Source organism: Glandiceps talaboti, chromosome 12 (assembly GCF_964340395.1).
Source record: "Glandiceps talaboti chromosome 12, keGlaTala1.1, whole genome shotgun sequence".
NCBI classification, from domain to species: domain Eukaryota; kingdom Metazoa; phylum Hemichordata; class Enteropneusta; family Spengelidae; genus Glandiceps; species Glandiceps talaboti.
This window is the reverse complement of record NC_135560.1, coordinates 743,619-765,679: the sequence shown is the minus strand read 5'-3', so window position 1 is coordinate 765,679 and position 22,061 is coordinate 743,619. Positions and strand designations below refer to the sequence as shown.

Sequence of the window (22,061 nt, the reverse complement as noted above, 5' to 3'; positions counted from 1 at the left end):
GTATCAACAACCATGAATGCAGTCTGGTATCAACAACCATGAATGCAGTCTGGTATCAACAACCATGAACTCAGTCATATCAACAACCATGAATGCAGTCTGGTATCAACAGCCATGAGCTCAGTCATATCAACAACCATGAATGCAGTCTGGTATCAACAACCATGAATGCAGTCTGTTATCAACAACCATGAATGCAGTCTGGTATCAACAACCATGAATGCAGTTTGGTATCAACAACCATGAATGCAGTCTGGTATCAACAACCATGAATGCAGTCTGGTATCAACAACCATGAACTCAGTCATATCAACAACCATGAGTGCAGTCTGGTATCAACAGCCATGAGCTCAGTCATATCAACAACCATGAATGCAGTCTGGTATCAACAACCATGAATGCAGTCTGGTATCAACAACCATGAATGCAGTCTGGTATCAACAACCATGAATGCAGTCTGGTATCAACAACCATGAACTCAGTCATATCAACAACCATGAATGCAGTCTGGTATCAACAACCATGAATGCAGTCTGGTATCAACAACCATGAATGCAGTCTGGTATCAACAACCATGAATGCAGTCTGGTATCAACAACCATGAATGCAGTCTGGTATCAACAACCATGAATGCAGTCTGGTATCAACAACCATGAACTCAGTCATATCAACAACCATGAATGCAGTCTGGTATCAACAACCATGAATGCAGTCTGGTATCAACAACCATGAATGCAGTCTGTTATCAACAACCATGAATGCAGTCTGGTATCAACAACCATGAGTGCAGTCTGGTATCAACAACCATGAACTCAGTCATATCAACAACCATGAATGCAGTCTGGTATCAACAACCATGAATGCAGTCTGGTATCAACAACCATGAATGCAGTCTGGTATCAACAACCATGAATGTAGTCTGGTATCAACAACCATGAATGCAGTCTGGTATCAACAACCATGAATGCAGTCTGGTATCAACAACCATGAATGCAGTCTGGTATCAACAACCATGAATGCAGTCTGGTATCAACAACCATGAATGCAGTCTGATGTTCAAAGAATTCATATAGCTGATTTTCTATAAATGGTCACATTTGCATATCATCCGTTATATCATCTTGAATAATGAATGCATGATATATATATCACTCTATTTGTCAACTGCCTTGAAAGAAAGTCATTGAAACTCATATATGTTAGATCAATCTCAAATGATAACCTGATTTGCTACCATAGACAAATCAGTGCCCAGTGTCATGTCTTTATTCTATGTACTGTTTATAACAAACTCATCCTTTCCACTGAAGTGATTATTTTGAATGTGTTCCTTTTGAAAATGTATCAACGTTTAGATGTCAAAACATTTGAAAATGTAACGTTTTGATGTCAAAGCTTTTGGAAATGTATCAACGTTTAGATGTCAAAACATTTGAAAATGTAACGTTTTGATGTCAAAGCTTTTGGAAATGTATCAACGTTTTGCTGTCAAAGCATTTGAAAATGTATCAACGTTTTTGATGTCAAAGCACTTGAAAATATATCAACGTTTTGATGTCAAAGCACTTTTCAGCATCTTCAAAGTTAAATTTGGGAGAAGCAGCCCTGTTGGAAAAATAGTCAATATACTGAGAGTATAAAAGGAACTATCTGATTGGTCTGATTTGCTGCTGGATAATGGCAGGTTGTAACCATTTGAGGGCGACCTAAGAAATTTTGACTTTTAATGACTTTGGTAGTTAGTTGACATATAATGATTACTAGACTACTCCCTTTCAGTACATATGTTATATAGACAGATTAATGTCTTTGATACTGTTATGGCATTTAACACAAACAAAACACACTTCAAGCAAATATGAGAATTGATATTACTAACTTGATACAGTGAGATATACTAATAACTATATATTAATTATCTATGCACATTTGAAAATATACTTACAGACTGTATAGTCATTGTAATATATACATTAAGCAATAAATGGATTTTTTGACATCTATAGATTTACTTTGTATTTGTCACCAAGTAATACATACTATAACTCACCAAGTAATACATACTATAACTCACCAAGTAATACATACTATAACTCACCAAGTAATGCATACTAGAACTCACCAAGTAATGCATACTAGAACTCACCAAGTAATGCATACTATAACTCACCAAGTAATGCATACTAGAACTCACCAAGTAATGCATACTATATATATAACTCACCAAGTAATACATACTATAACTCACCAAGTAATACATACTATAACTCACCAAGTAATATACATACTATAACTCGCCAAGTAATACATACTATAACTCGCCAAGTAATACATACTATAACTCGCCAAGTAATGCATACTATAACTCACCAAGTAATTCATACTATAACTCACCAAGTAATGCATACTATAACTCACCAAATAATGCATACTATAACTCACCAATTAATGCATACTATAACTCACCAAGTAATACATACTATAACTCACCAAGTAATGCATACTATAACTCACCAAGTAATGCATACTATAACTCACCAAGTAATACATACTATAACTCACGAAGTAATACATACTATAACTCACCAAGTAATGCATACTATAACTCACCAAGTAATGCATACTATAACTCACGAAGTAATGCATACTATAACTCACGAAGTAATACATACTATAACTCACCAAGTAATGCATAATATAACTCACCAAGTAATGCATACTATAAATCGGCAAGTAATGTATACTATAATTCGCCAAAAGATTGGATAAAACGTAGCAAAGGAAATGCGAGTGAAAATAAATTAAAGTAAAAGATAAATCAAACGATTCAAAATACACATGATGCTAAAAGGATACAATGCTGAGACAAACATAACACTAATACAAATGGTAAACTATCAATATCCTATGACTCATTTAAAAATGCAGATCGCAGATGGATAAAAGTTGTTCCAAAATCATTCTGATTTCGTTTTGATATACACCTGTACTGCCTACATGAGGATAACAGTTCAAACCAGATTTAAACTGAATGCCTTCCGTAAGGGTATAGTCTTGCAATTTCATGATTTATGCAAGAAATTTAACTCTATATATGTGATTTTCCGAGTCCCAATGAAAGTTAGTTGTCAAAAATGTTGTTCAAATGCCCGCCTCCTATTCTCAGCACAGGAACGCTTTTGTCGTCCTCGACTTCACTCGGTTTTTGTGATCCCCTACATACGCGGTATATGCACACCCATTTCAATGGCAAATAATAAACGAGATTGAAACCCACATAACATTGCTATAATTACACATCAGAAAGTTTACATACTTCATGGTAAGCATCGTAACAGTTTAACAACTTTAATACAGTGAAGTGATACCGCACGGTATTACTGCCCTACTTCGTCACTGGGTAAAGTGTATACATTCCTATTTCAACCGACAGACGTACCATCTACTCTAAATCCTGCTTCCAACTTTCATCAACTTTGTCACATATAGTTTTTGTTGCACTAACACTACTATCGGCATGCGCGTGTTGAACTTCCTTCTGTCCCACTAAATTCACCACGAGTTTACAAGTCGGTTTGTCTACTCGACGCATGTAGACTATTTCAACCTCCTGCATAGCTCTATCAGTGTCGCGTCAATCAAAATAGAAATATATTTAGCTTTCTTTTCTGATATCATTAGCTAAGTCATTCCCGATTCGTCCAGCAATTGTTCCGATAATATTTTTGAGTGTTACCATAGGTTGGATTTAATCACTATGGGAAAATTGTCAAGATTTTGTTGAGTGGCGTGCCCTCACTATACACTAATTATATGGAGGTCAATATATAGGTCAGGCTGCGTGTTTTTAATAATTTTTCCTGTTTAAAATTTGTTGTTTTTATTTCTGTGTTTGCCTTTTATGTCATGTCACCTCTTTCTGTTCTTGCTACCCCTTGTTTTTAGCACAACTGAACTGAGGTTCAGTAGTGCTATAGGGATCGCCCGGCGTCTGTCTGTGTGTGTGTGTGTGTGTGTGTGTGTGTGTGTGTGTGTGTGTTGTTTTTAGCACAACTGAACTGAGGTTCAGTAGTGCTATAGGGATCGCCCGGCGTCTGTGTGTGTGTGTGTGTGTGTGTGTGTGTGTGTGTGTGTGTGTGTGTGTGTGTGTGTGTGTGTGTGTGTGTGAACAACTTAAAGTCAAAAACCGCTGAACCGATTGCCATGATATTTGGTGGGTCCATTACCTGGTGGGTCCATTTGGTGGGTCCATTTCAGATTGGGCTGAAATTTAATGGGAAACCATCTAGGGATGTATGGATGAAGAAATATTAAGCAATTTCCATGTTGGGAAATTGTTCAAATCAAAATGATCGCATAACAGGTGTGTGAATTGGGTCAAAAAATGTGATTTTTGGTCAAAAAACTTAAACTCAGAAACTACTGGGCAGATTGGTGCAAAATTTGGTGGGAACATTGTTAAGGGGGTGTAAAGTAAGATTTGTTCATGACATGATGATTCCATCAGTGATATGCAAATTAGGGCTAAAAATGTGTCTTTTAGGTTAAAAATCTATAATTCCAAAACTATTGAGCAGATTGGGCTGAAATTTAATGGGAAACCATTTAGGGATGTATGGGTGAAGAAATATTAAGCATACAATGATTCCATGAGTGATATGCAAATTAGGTGTAAAAATGTTCATTTTTGGTCAAAAACTTAGTTCTCAAAAAGTACTTGCTCACCGAGTGTGAAACTTGGTGAGAAGTTTCTGAAAGTGTTATTCTGTAGATTTTCTTCAAAACATTTTGAGAAAATTGGCCCTAGCGACCATGACCACGCAACAACCAAATAGCAGTATATTTTGGTCAAATAACAACATCATCTAGTAGGCAAATGAGAAAACGTTCAAAAAATGAATGCAAATACCCTAGCAACTATGACCACGCCCATCAGTACGTGGTTATAATAATGTTCCGGATCGGAGCGAGGCGACGACTTTAGTTTTAGATAAAACGTAGCAAAATAGCACGAACGACTGTCGACAGTCTAACTTGCAGTATACACTGCTGAGTAATAATTGTACTAAATAATAATAATTGTTATAATAATAATAATAATAACAATAATAATAATATTATTATTATTATTATTGTTGTTATTATTATTATTATTATTATTATTATTATTATTATTATTATTATTATTATTATTATAAAAATCCTATAAGGGAGTTTTTTAGTCCAGTTCTTGGATTATGACGGCCCAACCTGAATCAACACATCGTTTATAGTTTAGTGTCAACATATACATAGATAACACTGAATGAAACACAACAAATCGTTCACGTACAATATAAACAGAAGATAAACCATAAAATATGACAAGTTGTTTACGTACAACACAGAAGATAACTCTAAAATATAAGTTGTTTATGTACAAAACAAACAGAAGATAACCCGTAAGATATGAGTTGTTTATGTACAAAACAAACAGAAGATAACTCTAAAATATAAGTTGTTTATGTACAAAACAAACAGAAGATAACCCTAAAATATAAGTTGTTTATGTACAAAACAAACAGAAGATAACCCGTAAAATAAAAGTTGTTTATGTACAAAAAATCAAAAGATAACCCGAAAAATATGTTGTTTATGTACAAAACAAACAGAAGATAACCCGTAAGATATGAGTTGTTTACGTACAAAACAAACAGACGATAACCCGTAAGATATGAGTTGTTTTAATATGTACAAAACAAACAGAAGACAACTCAGAAAATATAAGTTGTTTATGTACAAAACAAACAGAAGATAACCCGTAAAATATAAGTTGTTTATGTACAAAACAAACAGAAGATAACCCGTAAGATATGAGTTGTTTACGTACAAAACAAACAGACGATAACCCGTAAGATATGAGTTGTTTATGTACAAAACAAACAGAAGACAACTCGGAAAATATAAGTTGTTTATGTACAAAACAAACAGAAGATAACCCGTAAGATATAAGTTGTTTATGTACAAAACAAACAGGAGATAACCCGTAAGATATGAGTTGTTTACGTACAAAACAAACAGAAGACAACTCGGAAAATATAAGTTGTTTATGTACAAAACAAACAGAAGACAACCCGGAAAATGTATGTTGTTTACGTACAAAACAAACAGAAGATAACCCGTAAAAATATAAATTGTTTATGTACAAAACAAACAGAAGATAATTAGTAAAATATAAGTTGTTTACGTACTAAAGAAACAGGAGATAACCAGTAAAATATTAGTTGTTTACATACAAAACAAACAGAAGATAACCCGTAAAATATAAGTTGTTTATGTACAAAACAAACAGAAGACAACCCGGAAATATATGTTGTTTACGTACAAAACAAACAGAAGATAACCCGTAAAAAAATAAGTTGTTTATGTACAAAACAAATAGAAGACGACCCGGAAAATATGTTGTTGTTTTTATGTACAAAACAAACAGAAGACAACCCGGAGAATATCAGTTGTTTACGTACAAAACAAACAGAAGATAACCCGGAAAATATAAGTTGTTTATGTACAAAGCAAACAGAGAGGGATCATAAGGACACATAGTCATAGAACATGATAACTAGCTCTGAGAAACAATAGCAAACATTATAATGTTTAGACGAAAAGGTTATAAGACGCGATGTTACCCACGGGGTACTCACACTGTAAAGGTATATACATATGTACCGATCTTTTGAAGCCCTTTTCTGACCAGTGTAGAGTACTTGATTTTTAAGCAATGTGTAGAGGTTTGAAACCCCCCCCCCCCCCCAACGCATGTACGACCTTTGACCCCACATTGTGGACAACGTAATTTCCAAGTTGCTTTCAATATTTACCGAGATTTTCTGAAAACATCTCGCCCATTTTCAATTTTTGAAATTTTTGAGTTTTTGAATTTCTGTGGCCTTTGTGGTCGTAAATTTAATCCACTAGGGTACACCTGTATCCATTACCATACCGAGAACCACCCCGCTTGGGAGGGGGGGGGTACCTAGGTATAGAAGATGTTGAACGGTGAGCGATGCACTAAATACAAATTAAAACAATGCACAAAATAATTATTGTACCCGTGTTGCTCTTGTATAAACGGCTCGTTTGCCTGTCAAACTGAGGGATCGGAAATCCCCAATAGAAACGTAGGTGAAATAAATTAAAGAGCATTGGATAGAGGCATACGTGAGTTTTACGTGCGTTAAAGTGACAAAACGTATACCTGCTGATACATATTTATACTATAGATAATTTTATATTGTACTGAATGATATTGTACTGATGTGCTAAAAGTATGTTAAGTGTTTACGATTTTTTTTCTTCAAAATATACCATCACCGATGTTTGTTTATAAAAGAAATATTGCTTTATATGTGCAAATACCGTTTACGGTATATTCGTAAATACCTAATAACGCCATGTTTTGTATTATGACTATCCTTGATTGGAATATTTAAATAGCCCACAAGCTACTGTGACCTGAATTATGACTATCCTTGATTAGAATATTTAAATAGCCCACAAGCTACTGTGACCGGAATTATGACTATCCTTGATTGGAATATTTAAATAGCCCACAAGCTACTGTGACCTGAATTATGACTATCCTTGATTAGAATATTTAAATAGCCCACAAGCTACTGTGACCGGAATTATGACTATCCTTGATTGGAATATTTAAATAGCCCACAAGCTACTGTGACCGGAATTATGACTTGATTGGAATATTTAAATAGCCCACAAGCTACTGTGACCAGACTCGACTGACTTTTGCCGCACTGGCAGGTTCATACAGTAACAATTAATTGTTTAGCAATGAGTTTAACGATAATGAATGACAGTATCGGGTTTTCACTTAATTTGTCACGTGTTGATTCGTTAACTCATTATCCGTGTAACTTTCTGTTCATAAAAAATTGAAAGGTGATATATCGACAGGAGTAGCATACACTGAACCATCCTGGACGAGGTCAACTTTGCTTTGACTTCGATCGCACAGGATTTATTGTGATAACAGTAGTAGTCATGGCAATCGAATGAATATTTCATATCTAAATTGCTGCAACAGTTAATATAGTGATAATCAATCATGTAGTAATTAAAAGACTAACAAACTGATCTATAAATCAGTGGCTCCACCAAATGTATCATAAATTTACGCATACAATTACAGTTTTATAGACATGCGTATGAGTGTTAATAAAATGAAGAAGGCCGATAGGGAGTCAGCTGCCGAATACATTCCATACATAGTTATAGCGGCCTAGCACAGGACTATCCTGAGATAGTGAGGTCATGTTACTGAGTCAGTTGTGGGGAATAAGTACATAAAAGAGCTTCGTTAATTCAAGTCTTGACGATGCCGCCTATAAAGACATTTCGCATCGCCCTTGATGATAACCGGGATGTTTTCAGTGCTGGTGATGTGGTTGCCGGTAGAGTTATTGTAGAGTTATCGCAGTCCTTTCCATGTAAAGGTACGTATGAGTCTAAATGAGGCCCATCATCATGTATCACAATTTTATTAATATGACTTGATTAATAACTCTATTGCTAGTATGCTCTACTTTCACCATCTGACGTCACAACGTTTCCTAACGTCTTCTAAATAGACCTGATAACTCTTTCGATGGCGACAATGCTCGAATGGTTTTAATTTGATAGAATTGCCTTGTGTGATTTAACACATGACCATCACAGTTCCATCCATATGCTATACAATCATACAGCGCGTATAAATAAAACTCGATCTACCCTGTGATGCAAGTCGTCCATCGCTCAACATATATAAAGCGTCGAATTGGTGCCTGGGAACATAATTACATTATAAGCATGATACTGGATACCACTAAAGCTATTTGGGGCGGCAGAGAAAAGGACATAGTTGCTCTCTTGGTGTGTCCCTTCAGTACTTAATATCAACCAACTTTAACACTGCGGCTACATATCAAAAGACGGCGAAACGCTGTCCACAGAGAGTACAAAAAGTGTGAATATATGATTTGATGAACAATTGGTCAAGGAATATATTGTGTCAAGGGTATATAGTGGATAAGACAAGGCCCCAGAGATAAAGCCTGCGTCAATCGATACAATGCTAAATAGAATCTTGCTATTAAATCGACACTGCGCTAAAAGATTTCAACAAAGAACATCCTTTTAACTCTTAAATCATCATGTCGTCGTCGGCTCGCAAAATTGTAACATTCTCGTAAATGAGAATGTTGTTAATTAACCGCTGACTGTCTTGTTGATCCCTTGATATGAACTATTAAATACAACCAAGTTGTCAATGGATTTAATAACAAATATGTGTGTGTGATAGTAATAGCAAACTATCCTTAGTCCCAGACTACGTATGATTCAGCATGTGTCAATTATTGTCTGCAATATATGATGTAATGTTGTATATACATTTGCCAGTGAAAGTGGCACCTTTGAAGAGAATGATGTACTGACTCTTCGGGTACTGGGTGAACTGACCGAGTGGTGAACACTTCCTTTACTTTCTAATGATTATGACTGAGATTACGACGAATTTATATGTTGGTCTCGAATGATCAAAAATTAATGCAATTAACATATAAAATGTTTGTAGTGTTTGTTTATACAGAAAACAACAAATTGGGGGTCGATATATGTAATTAGCCCCCCCCCCCCCGCATGGAGTACTATTACAATGGGCTCCATCCCTCCGTCCGTGCGTTCGTCCGTAATACATCATTTCTCAGACATGCAATATCCGAATACTTTCAAACCTGATACAAAGATGACATATTAGGTGGGACATATGCAGATTTCACCGAATGGCGGCCTTATCTGTAGTTAAAAATCAATATTCACTGCATAACACAAAAACTGTAATACAGATACTCCATTCAAGTGTGCAAGCTATCTTTCGAGACCTTGACCTTCAAGGTCAAATATCATAATCAAGCCATTTCCTGCCAATCACAGACAAATCGTAGTGTTTACATATTGCCATTTTCTTTTGAATAATGTTTACAAGTAATATTGAAGAAAATGTATACACAAGCATTATTTCTGGTGCTCATGTAATTTTTACTTAATGGCAGTCATATTTGTAGTAAACAATCACTATATTTCATCAGTTGGTAGAAAACAGAGGTTCAGAACAAGTACAGGTCAGGCCAGGCCAAGTCAAGTATAGACTGAATAATTTTTTTTGGATTCACATTCACATTCGGATCCAAAGATCCGTCTTGTTTTTATTTGCAATATGTGTTGGTTTTCATGGCAAATCTCACTTTCTCTTTTATAAATGCTAATTCAACAATGTAAGTACTCGAATATGTTCACATTCTGTAGAGAACGTCTATGATAAATAGTCCAAACCATATCTTTCCTGACAAACATTAATTGCCAATTTTAATTACTACTCACACAGAGCATGCGCATTTAGATGTGTCATAGAGTGTGTAGTAGACAAGTAGAAATCAAAACCTATTTGTTACATTGCATACAAATAAGTGAGTATCAATGGTAGATGCACACCCAATAATGGAAATCCACAATTACAAAGCATAGAATGTACCCATCACCTGACCTGATTGTTTCCAACAACTTTCATTGACCTTTGATGCAACATATATTTTAGTCTCGGTTACCCAGACTCTTGCCATTGAGGGCTCCACTCTTGAACATTCATATAAAACATATTGAATATAAGGCTAACTTTGAAATATTCTTATTATTACACACACTGTTCTACAAAATATTACTATACATGTTATATTGCCCACTGAATAACCTTTGATCTCTTCATCTGGAACGCATTTATGTGAACATGTCATCTTAACAAAAAATTAGGACACATGGAGGGCATCAATTTTCACGATGTTTTTGTCAATTTTTGCGCAACTGCCAAACGTTTACACTCTGAGTTAGCGTGACAGATTTCCAGTTATCTTCGGGGATGACGCATTTGGACTAATATCCCAAGATGTTTTGTTGTTATATAAGTGTCTGCCATCTTTTTGCTTTTTTTTCATGTGCAACATTCTTTTTGCTTTTTTTAGTGTGCAACATTCCAAAAGTGTCTGCAGTTGGCAAAATGTTTTTCTCTTACACTCACCCAGTACGTACAAGAACGAGTATGACATTTAATTCCTAGAACAGAAGACACTAATTGTGTGGCGATTTTTGAAAACAAAGATAACTGATGGCGAATTGCCGAGAAAATCTACACTAAATATAAAGATGGATTCACATCTTTGGATCTGAATGTGAATCCAAAAATAATATTCAGTCGATACCTGGCCCTGGCCTGGCATGGACTGGCCTGACCTGGCCCAGCTGGCCTGTATTAATTTATAGACTATTGAACAAACATTCAAAAAATGTATGTAAATATGCCTGGCAAAGATAACAATAGGAATTGAAAGACAAATGAATAAACATTCAATAAATGTACGCAAATGTGTATAGCAACAAGATCACGCCCATAGCAACAGCCAAATGATCACGCCGGTATGTTGAAAAGATAATATCAGAAATTCATACACAAGTGAACAAAAACATTAAAAATGTATGCAAATATTTCTAGCAAAATGACCAAGCCCATAGCAACAGCCAAATGATCGCGTATATTGCAAAGATAGCAATATGGTTGGATAGGCAACTGGATTCAGCAAATGAACACTATTGTTAGCATGGACTAACATATGGATAAACATTTTTAAAAACTGTACAGTTGTGCTACAATGCTATTGGCGGTATTTTTTAAGCATCGCGCTCATCGGCTCCAACTTGGCCACAAACTCTTGCTCAAGGCGATATTGAAATAAAGTTAACAATCGAGTTCTACTTTATATGTTGTGTGTGCTTAACTTTTTATAATTTAACACAAAAGTGAATAGTACATTCTCTATGCTTTGGCTGGCCATGGAAACCAGCAAGTCCCTAAATATGATTGTTTCTTTGTGTGCCTAGTCGCAGACACAAGATTATATCAAAGGAGATAAGTCACACTGTTTTGTTTGTGGACTGACAGTTGACTATATGAATAACGTTTGTGAAGGCAACAAGTCTTACAATAATATTCAACTTTATGATGAATTCCCTGATGTAGAGATATTAAAGATGTTATTTCTATCGAAGAAAACTCTCAAGACTCGAACAATTATTTGTATGGCTGTAATTTCTATCTCTCACGCCACATTGCCATTGGTCAACAACCATCGATTTAAAATCAACATAGCAACAAGTTGACAACGCTTAGTTACCTTTATAGAGAGACCACGAGAGACTATGAGAAACAACTCGAACGGGAATTCTACAGGACAACAAACTAATGTAATGTCTGCATTTCATGTAACAAAGATGCAAATTTACATACATTTTTTGAATGTTTAATCAATTGTCTATTAATCCCTGTTGTTATCTTCGCAATATATGACTCATAAGAGCATGATGGGGCATGACAGGGTAAGACAGACTTGCATCAGAGCATGTCGCAACAGCTAGAGCATGTCAATCGGTTCAAAAAGATTTCTACGGCGAAACGACATGGTTGTTTTTGTGTTTACACAAATGTTATATAGATTAAGCCATTTGTTTTAGGTAAAAAAGGCGAAATATGGGGTATGTCGTTTCATTGCGCCAAAACCCCCATTTTATATACTACTGTAGCACAACTGTACAGTTTTTAAAAATGCTAACATGCTAACAATAAGTGTTCATTTGGTGAATGACTATCCAGTTGCCTATCCAACGATGTTGCTATCTTTACGATATATGCTATCATTTAGCTGTTGCTATGGGCGTGGTCTTGTTGCTAGGCATATTTACATACATTTTTTGAATGTTTATTTAATTGTCTATTAATCCCCTTTGTTATCTTTGCAATATATGTGATCATTTGGCTGTTGCTATGGGCGTGGTCTTGTTGCTAGGCACATTTGCATACATTTTTTGAATGTTTATTCATTTGTCTTTCTATTCCTGTTATCTTTGCAATATACATGATTATTTGGCTGTTGCTATGGGCGTGGTGTTGTTGCTAGGCAAATTTAGATACATTTTTTGAACGTTTATTCAATTGTCTATTAATCCCTGTTGTTATTTTTGTGAAATACACGACCGTTTGGCTGTTGCTATGGGCGTGGTCATGGTTGCTATGGTATTTGCATACATTTTTTGAATGTTTACTCATTTGTTTACTATGTGATGTTGTTATTTGACCAAAATATACTGCCATTTAGTTGTTGCTAAGGGCGTGGTCATGGTCGCTAGGGCCAATTTTGTCAAAATGTTTTGAAGAATAACACTCAGAAACATCTCACCAAGTTTCAGACTCGGTGACCAAGTACTTTTTGAGATATAAGTTTTTGACCAAAAATTCACATTTTTACACCTAATTTGCATATCACTCATGGAATCATGGTATGCTTAATATTTCTTTGTCCATACATCCCTAGATACAGTCCCATTAAATTTAAGCCCAATCTGCTCATTAGTTTTGGAATTATAGATTTTTAACCAAAAAGACACATTTTTAGCCCTAATTTGCATATCACTGATGGAATCATCCCGTCATGAACATATCTTACTTTACAATCCCTTAAGAATGTTCCCATCAAATTTCGCACCAATCTGCCTAGTAGTTTCTGAGTTTAAGTTTTTTCACAAAAAATCACATTTTTGACCCAAATCACACACCTGTGATGCGATCATTTTGATTTGAAAAATTTGCCAACTAGACACCCAAGGTAATGGACCCACCAAATATCATGGCAATCGGTTCAGCGTTTTTTTACTTTAACTTGTTTACACACACACACACACACACACACACACACACACACACACACACACACACACACAGACAAACGCCGAGCGATCCCTATAGCATTACTGAACCTCAGTTCAGTTGTGCCTAAAACTAGAGATGAACTGAAAATGCTCCTGTATGAGGGGAAATGTTGTTAATGTGCTTGCTAAGACTTTGAAATGTCTTTCTGTACTGTCGTACCTTTGTGTAATCAATATCTGTAGCAAGTTCACTTGAATTCAGTACAGTCCTGGCTATATATCTCTTATTGCAAAAGTTCATCAAATATGTAAATTAGCAATTGAATCAGTACCATCACACCTTTGCTCGATCAATAACTTTAGCAATTTTTCATCAAACTTGGTCTAGGCCCTAATTGCCAAAGTACGTTAATTATGCAAATGAGAAATTAAATGACAGCACTTAATTTCTGTACGAACTATCATATCTCTGTATGCTCAATATCTGTGGCAAGTTTCATCAAATTTGATAAAGTCATTCTGGATGCATAACCTGAGTTACAAACATTAATTAATTAATTATGCAAATTAGCTCTTAATTAACTTGACACAAGTTGAAGTTAACGTCTTTTAGTACTTTTATATCTTTGTATGATCCATAGATCTAGGAAGTTTTGTTGAATTTGGTGCAGCCATTATGCATATATAGCCACATTTTTATAAATCATCAAATTATCATTAATTATGCAAGTCACTCCCACCAAAAACTAATCAGTGCTAAGTTACAGCATGACAATGCTTAAGTACATTTTGAGATATCAGTGGAACAAAATTTCAGCACGGACAGACAGACAGACAGACAGACAGACAGACATCGCTACGTTACCTCCCATACGGGAGCTAATAAATTGTTTAGTGTATAACGCTGTAAAACACATCTCAAGTACCTCTTTAATTACTGAATACTTGTAAAAGGCATATGCAATCCTCTAGGAATAATGCGATACTACGAAGACGTGTACACCGACGTTCACAAGGCATCTTTGTTACATGAAATGCAGACATTACATTAGTTTGTTGTCCTATAGAATTCCCGTTCAAATACTAGTATTGCGAAGATAACAACGGGGATTAATAGACAATTGATTAAACATTCAAAAAATGTATGTAAATTTGCCTAGCAACAAGACCACGCCCATAGCAACAGCCAAATAATCACATATATTGCAAAGATGACAACAGAATTAGAAAGACAAATGAATAAACATTCAAAAAATGTATGCAAAAGTGCCTAGCAACAAGACCACGCCCATAGCTACAGTCAAATGATCACATATATTGCGAAGATACTCAACGGGGATTAATAGACAATTGAATAAACATTCAAAAAAATGTATGTAAATATGCCTGCAACAAGACCACGCCCATGGCAACAGCCAAATGATCACGTATATTGCAAAGATAATATCAGGAATTCATCCACAAGTGAACAAAAACATACAAAAATGTATGCAAATATATCTAACAACATGACCACGCCCATAGCAACAGCCAAATGATAGCATATATCGTAAAGATAGCAACATGGTTGGATAGGCAACTGGATAGTTATTCACCAAATGAACACTTATTGTTAGCATGGACTACCATATGGATAAACATTTTTAAAAACTGTACAGTTGTGCTACAACGCTATTGGCGGTATTTTTAATAACTGCATCAATAGTTTCTTCTAACACTTTATTTTTTAATTCAGTCAGTTTATCTGCTGCACCTATCGGGTCTGTGAATGATGTTTCCTGGAGGTCCTGTTCCGTTTCCGCCAAAAAATCCAACGAATCTTGTTCATAGTTTGTCATTTCATAGTCTACTCCAGGTTCTTCATAATCTACATTTTCCCTTAAAGGATCAATATCAAAAGGATCAAAATCAGCCATTGTATTATAAATATTTATATAAATATGTAACTTAAAAATATTGCACCGATTATTATTCCCATCATTGAATATTCATGAACAACGTCATGCTCTTGTGTTACTGCTACTGCTTCGACTTCTGCTACATCTGCTACATCTGCTCCATCTGCTACCGCATCTAGCCGTTGCACTGGATCATCATGACCTTCCATTTCTTTTAATGCTGATTTTTTTACGTCATTATTTGTGTTGTTATAACCGAACTTCATATCTTCTGTCGCCTGTTGCAAGAAATTGTTATAACCCGCCACATTCGTATTCAAATTTATAATCATTTTACTCGGGATTAACCATAAAGAAGGAGAAATGGCTAGATCTAACTTTACCCTCGTTGCATTAATTACATTTTGATAACGGGGTATACTGTTGTCCTCATTAATGCCTCTCTTCTCATCCTCGAGTAATGAAATCATTTTTTGTCTCGTTTCTTGACCGGCACCACCAGAGTCTGCTATACTTACTCGTGTGTCTGCTTGACTTCCTAACACACAATATACATAAGCTTCGATCGATCGATTCAATCTTCCTAAACCCGCTTGTGTGAAGCCTGTACTGTTTTCTAAAACAAAGTAGTTGTATGGTTTATAATCGGCAGTTTGAAATTTATACCAATGCCAACTTCTGCGAGCCTCATCTGGAGCATCAGGGTTTTCAACCATTGTATCTTGATATTTATATTGGATTTCTTTTATATATGGTTTTTTCCACCACTCATATCCGACCCCTATACCATTGTTTCCTGATGTGTCATACGTGAATCTGAAATCTGTATTATAATCTAGTCCGAATTCATCACATATTCTATGATAAGACGGTACATCATATAAATTATCGGTTTTACTAAAAGTGTCGGGGTCATCAGGTAGTGGGCAAGAAAGTTCATTCAATATACGGCGTATCGTAAAGTACACATGAAATCTAAAAAATGATTGAATCTGTTTTGGAATATCATCATTATACAGATGATCGTGAATACTAACACCGCATCCGGTCGTAGCTAACCAAACAGCAAAATTCAATTGTTGATCCCAGTAATGCGTATTTGGACCTTTCAACCATTTGTTGGCGCTGTCTGCATTATAATGAATTACTATGTAGTTTTTGAATATATCTCTCAATTTTATATTGAATCGATCAGTTTCGCTTACATAAACATCCATGTTGATGAGTGTATCTCGTAAGTGACAACATTCCATGGATAACTGTTTATGAAATGGTTGATGTAGTGCATAGTTAGCATTTTGTGTTAGCGTAAATGGTTTTGGAAAGTGAAGCAAATGCGGCTGTTCCGGTACGAGTGGCTTCGTCTTCGTTTTCGTTCTTGTTATTTCTGGTAATCCTAATGACCACATTTTTTTTCAAGTTCTATATAAAAGGGTCTATATAAAACATACTAATATATTTCCATAATTATCTTGAAATATACGTCTGTTCCTAGTATCTTGTATTAATTTAAGAACCCAGTATTAATTAAAAAATTTAGCCTCTTGATTGTCCTGTGGCTCTGGAAATAAACCTAAGAATTCAATACGTTTAAAAAAATTCTTTTTTTCGACTTCTTTACAAAAGGCTAAAATAATTTGATATAAACCTTGATCTTTCAATTTTGTCCCTGGATTTACTATTAATACGTGCATATTTTTCCTTCTGAAGTTGTCCCATTCGAGCTCTACATTAAAACCAAGGACGTCTTTGTACTTGTTTAAAAATTTGGTTATATTATGTTCTTTAAACATTTTGCTAAACTGTTGTACTATTCATTAAATTATACTATTTTTTAATATTTTTAATATTTTAAATATTTTCAATCGGTTCCCAAGAATTGAATTTATCGTCATATCCTAACCATTTTACCAATGCGTATTCATGACCTTTGATTTTTTTCTTACGTAATATTTTTTCAATTTTATATTCCTTCGGTTCCTTCGGCTCCTTCGAGTCTTTCGATTCCTTAGTCATATTATCAATCGATAATTCTTGCTCATAAAACGTGCCTTCAATGTCTTCACCCGATAAACCTTCCAGAGTGTAAACAATAACGGGACCAAAGATAATTTGTTTGATTTTGAAAGGTTCACGTGTGTAGTTTGGTAGATATCCTTTGGCAAACACGTTCTTGTATGTGGAAATTCTCATGGTATCACCGATATTAAACTTCGGAGTTCCATATTCAACAGTGAGATAAGCACCATACAAATTATACAAACGATATTTTCATTCTTTGGAGTCATGTGGATTGAATTGTGATAAGTATTGTTATAACCATCCACTAATCGATCTAGTACGTCAACCCATTTTCTAGTCTGTTTATCAGTAAAATATTTATACATACATGATTTAAGTGTCCTGTTAAAACGCTCAACAACCGATACTTTTTTATCAGATCGTGTACTAAACCACTCAATTTCACGTTTTTCAAAGAGATCTTTAACATGCTTATTGTAAAATTCCCGACCTTCATCAAATTGTATTTTATTCGGTTCACGGTCTTAAAAAATTAACTCAAATGTGTCAGCCATTTCAATACCACGTTTTGATTTGAGTGGTATCGCCCAAGCTTACTTCGATAACACATCGATAACAGTCAGGATGTAACGATACCCCTGATCATTATTCATCTCTACAATGTCAGCTTGCCACTGGTCATCGATTCCATAAACAATTACTTTGCGGTAAGGGAACTTTTTAATTGCTGGTTTGTGCATAGTGTAAACTTCTTGTTCTTCCAGCCATTGTTTCAATTCCTTATATTTAATCATTTTTTGTTTCTTGTCTTCTTTGATTTTACGCCACAATTTTGTGATGCCGCTGTATGCTAAATCAGAATTATAATACAAGTCTCGCAAATACTGGTCCATATTAGTAAATTATATAAACTATAAACTATAAAGTAATATTTAATAATATTTATTATATTTATTATATTTCTGAATAACCATTCAGTTTATAATACTTCAAGTAACGCTCCAAAGGTGGAGTATAATTAGCAGCTTTTGGCATTTCAAGAGACTTCATGAATACTTCCTGAATAAATTCCTGAGGTGTTTCAGAGTAAATATTTGCTTGCGTATATGTTAGTAATTCTTTGAAATTCTGATACTGTAATTTTAAATTTGTTATTTTATCCGATAGCTTTAAGTTTTGATTAACAACTGTAACAATTATGGGAACTGCAGCTAATGCACTGACAAAAACTGGTATCGCAGGAACTATAGCTAATGTGGCAGTTCCTGAAATAATTCCACTAGTAATGAGTATCGCTTTATTAATACGACTTAAAAATTTGTAAGAACGTCTATATGCACTACATACTCGTGTAAGATAATTACTCAAATCCTGTATTGTGGTAACATTTGTGGTAACTTGGCCAATCATTTTGTGGTATCACTTTATATATGTAAAAATGTTATTTTTAAAAGGTTTGATAATCAAAGTGGAACGAAAAGTTATTTTAGAATAACGACGATCGAAGACCCTAAAACTAATAGTGACTTTAGCCCTTTTCTTAACATTAAATAACCGAGACACAGATGCTGGTATAATTTGTTTATTTATAACGTATGTTGTATGAGATATTTTAATTTTATCATCGAATTTTATATCAAAATTAACTATTGCAGTCTCGTTAATATCTTTATAAATACTACCGGATTCTACAAAATGTTGAATATGATAAGTTCCCGGTTGAATAAAGTAATCGTTTTTATCACTATCAAAAGTTACTTTATCCGTGTTTATTATATGAGAAAATTCATTTACCAATAGTCTAACAATTTTTTATGATCTAATTCAATTATCACAATTTCTGACTCCGGTATTTTAGGCTTTGGAGGCGGAATCGGCTTTAATTTAAACATATTATTTTCATATTCTATCTGATATTTAACACCTGGGATTATTTTCATAGATTTAAAATCTTTAAGATCCTTGAGAGATAAGTTGAGAGATTTATTCATTTTATATTTTTTATATAATTAATCTATATTAAATACTAATTTAAAATACTTTAAAATCTATAAGAATCATACGTTTCAAAGTTATTGTTTTGATATCTAGAAAATTTAACCCTTGTGTTATTGCATATAACACTTCATTTTTTTTAACGCTTCTGCTATTTTAGATAACACTTTATTTTCTGTAAAAGTAACATTAATATTCTCATTATCAATATGAATTTCAATAGTTAATAATGTACGTTGTTCACACTTTATTGAAAATCCATCTAAAAGAGTATCATATTCACCCTCAGTATTTAATTTAATACATTTAATAATAATGATACCACTGGTTACTTTCTTTATATCGTCCGTCATCGCTTCACTAACAGTAACCAATTTTAGTTTAGACTCGCCCTCATGCGGTTTCAAACCCAATATTTTAAACTGAGTATCATAAAATAAGTTAACATTTCCTTCTTTAACGTTGTAACTACAATACCATTCCCCTGAATTTATAATTTTACGTAAAATAATGTTTTCCATCACTATTGTTTTTATAACATCCAATTTTAAATGCAGCTTTGGATTCAGAAAGTCTAACAGGTCTAGTCTAGGATCTGCTTCCGGTAAATAGTGTCTGATATCAGCTAAACTAAATGTCTTATTATTGTCATTATAAACCAACACATAAGGAACTCGATCAGTTAAACCATGATCAATAGTTAATGGCTTTTCAATCAATTCAACAAAATCTCGTGGTAATTCAAAAGCATAGAACTTAGCATCTCTGTTGCTATACGTAAAACCAAATGGTACATGATGTTTTGATACTCTATATTCTTTGATTGTCTCATCTACGTCATTTAGGTCTACTAAATTGTTGGTATGCTCGTTTGATTGAATTGCTGCTGGTTCTAAATTAAATGATTTAGTATTATTTTTCCATTTAAAGATGAAATCTTTATTATTATTACGTCCGGTTAAATACGATGTGGGTGTGTAAACATCTTTGAGATCATTAAGTTCAAATCCTAGAGATGTTATTATACCTAGTCCAAAATTTGATGGCATATTATATTTTGTATTACGTATATAATTTATAATATATAATATATAATATAAAAAAAGAATGAAGTTGTATATAAACAAAGAATCTAATGATATTACTATCAGTTTTACAGAAACGCTGACTGGTTATAAACAGATACGACTGTTGGAGTGTAAATTATATAATTCCTGGTATAATATTATGAAAGAAAACAATGAAATTGCTTTTACCGTTAACAATAAAACATCAGTTAAAAAAAGAGAACCAGGTAATTACAATGTAGAAACATTATCAATAGCGATTGGTAGAACAAAAGTAATTCATTTTAAGAGAATTTTGCCAACAGGAAAAACACAGATGATACTCGGTGATAATGTTAAAGTAGACTTTTCAAAGCCAAAGAATTTTGCAAAAATACTTGTTTTAAAGAGAAAGAATATAGTGAATCGAGTATTAGTCCAAACAAAGCATATTTTCTTCCTGTGACTGAATAAGTAGTCTACTGCAATATTATAGATACACCTACTAATTACATTAATGGAAAAAGGTCTAATTATTTACAAATTTTAACGATACAGGAAAATAAGGGTGAAATAGGAGAACCTGTCACTTATTCATTTCCTGCTTATGTTCCGGTACCAATTAAGAAAATGAATATAACTAGTCTTCGAATTTGGATAACTAATCAAAATAACGAACTAATAAATTTTAATGGTTATCCAATTTCATTTCAACTTGAGCTTACCTAAAGGTTACTTACAGCTTACCTAAGGTTACATGACCATATGCTAGCGTATTACGATGATCAAGAACATAACATTTATCATTAAAGCAACTTAAAGAAGTTTTATTGATTTTGTAACTACCAATCTGGTGATTTATCGATCGTATAGTATTCATGGAATGTTTCATTTGTAAATTTTCAAAAAGTACTGTCTTATATTCTTCATGGGTGATATTCTTTTTTATAACTATCTTTTTCATTCCTTTTGCTTTTCGGGTGGAAGTAGTTTCTGTGATATAAGAATACATTTTACTACGAAGTCCAACAAATTCAGTGATTGGTACACCGGCACATTCATCTTTCATTTTACCGATTATCTTTTTATTATAATCAAAGAAGTATGGACTCTCAGATGAGTAATCACTATTATCGAACAGGTCTTTATCTTGATAGAAATCTTTATAGGGATCAACGGCTTGAATTTCATACATTAATGAATCGGTATCTGTGAATAACAATTTTGCTTTTGAACCATATTTTTCTTTGATATATTTGTAATGAAAGTCATACATTAAAGTTTTAGACAAATCAAGAATACACATCCCAGCATA

The 22,061-nt window shown here is 34.0% G+C and overlaps 1 protein-coding gene across 1 annotated transcript in view; it reads left to right on the top strand.

Moving 5' to 3' along the window:
• Positions 1-8,284: 8,284 nt before the first annotated feature.
• Positions 8,285-22,061, top strand: part of LOC144443785 (arrestin domain-containing protein 2-like) — a 36,952-nt gene continuing 23,175 nt past the window's right edge. Inside the window, exon 1 of the mRNA XM_078133330.1 lies at positions 8,285-8,489. Within this exon, the coding sequence (XP_077989456.1) occupies positions 8,372-8,489 (118 nt within the window). The 5' untranslated portion in view covers positions 8,285-8,371. The remainder of the gene's footprint in view (positions 8,490-22,061) is intronic.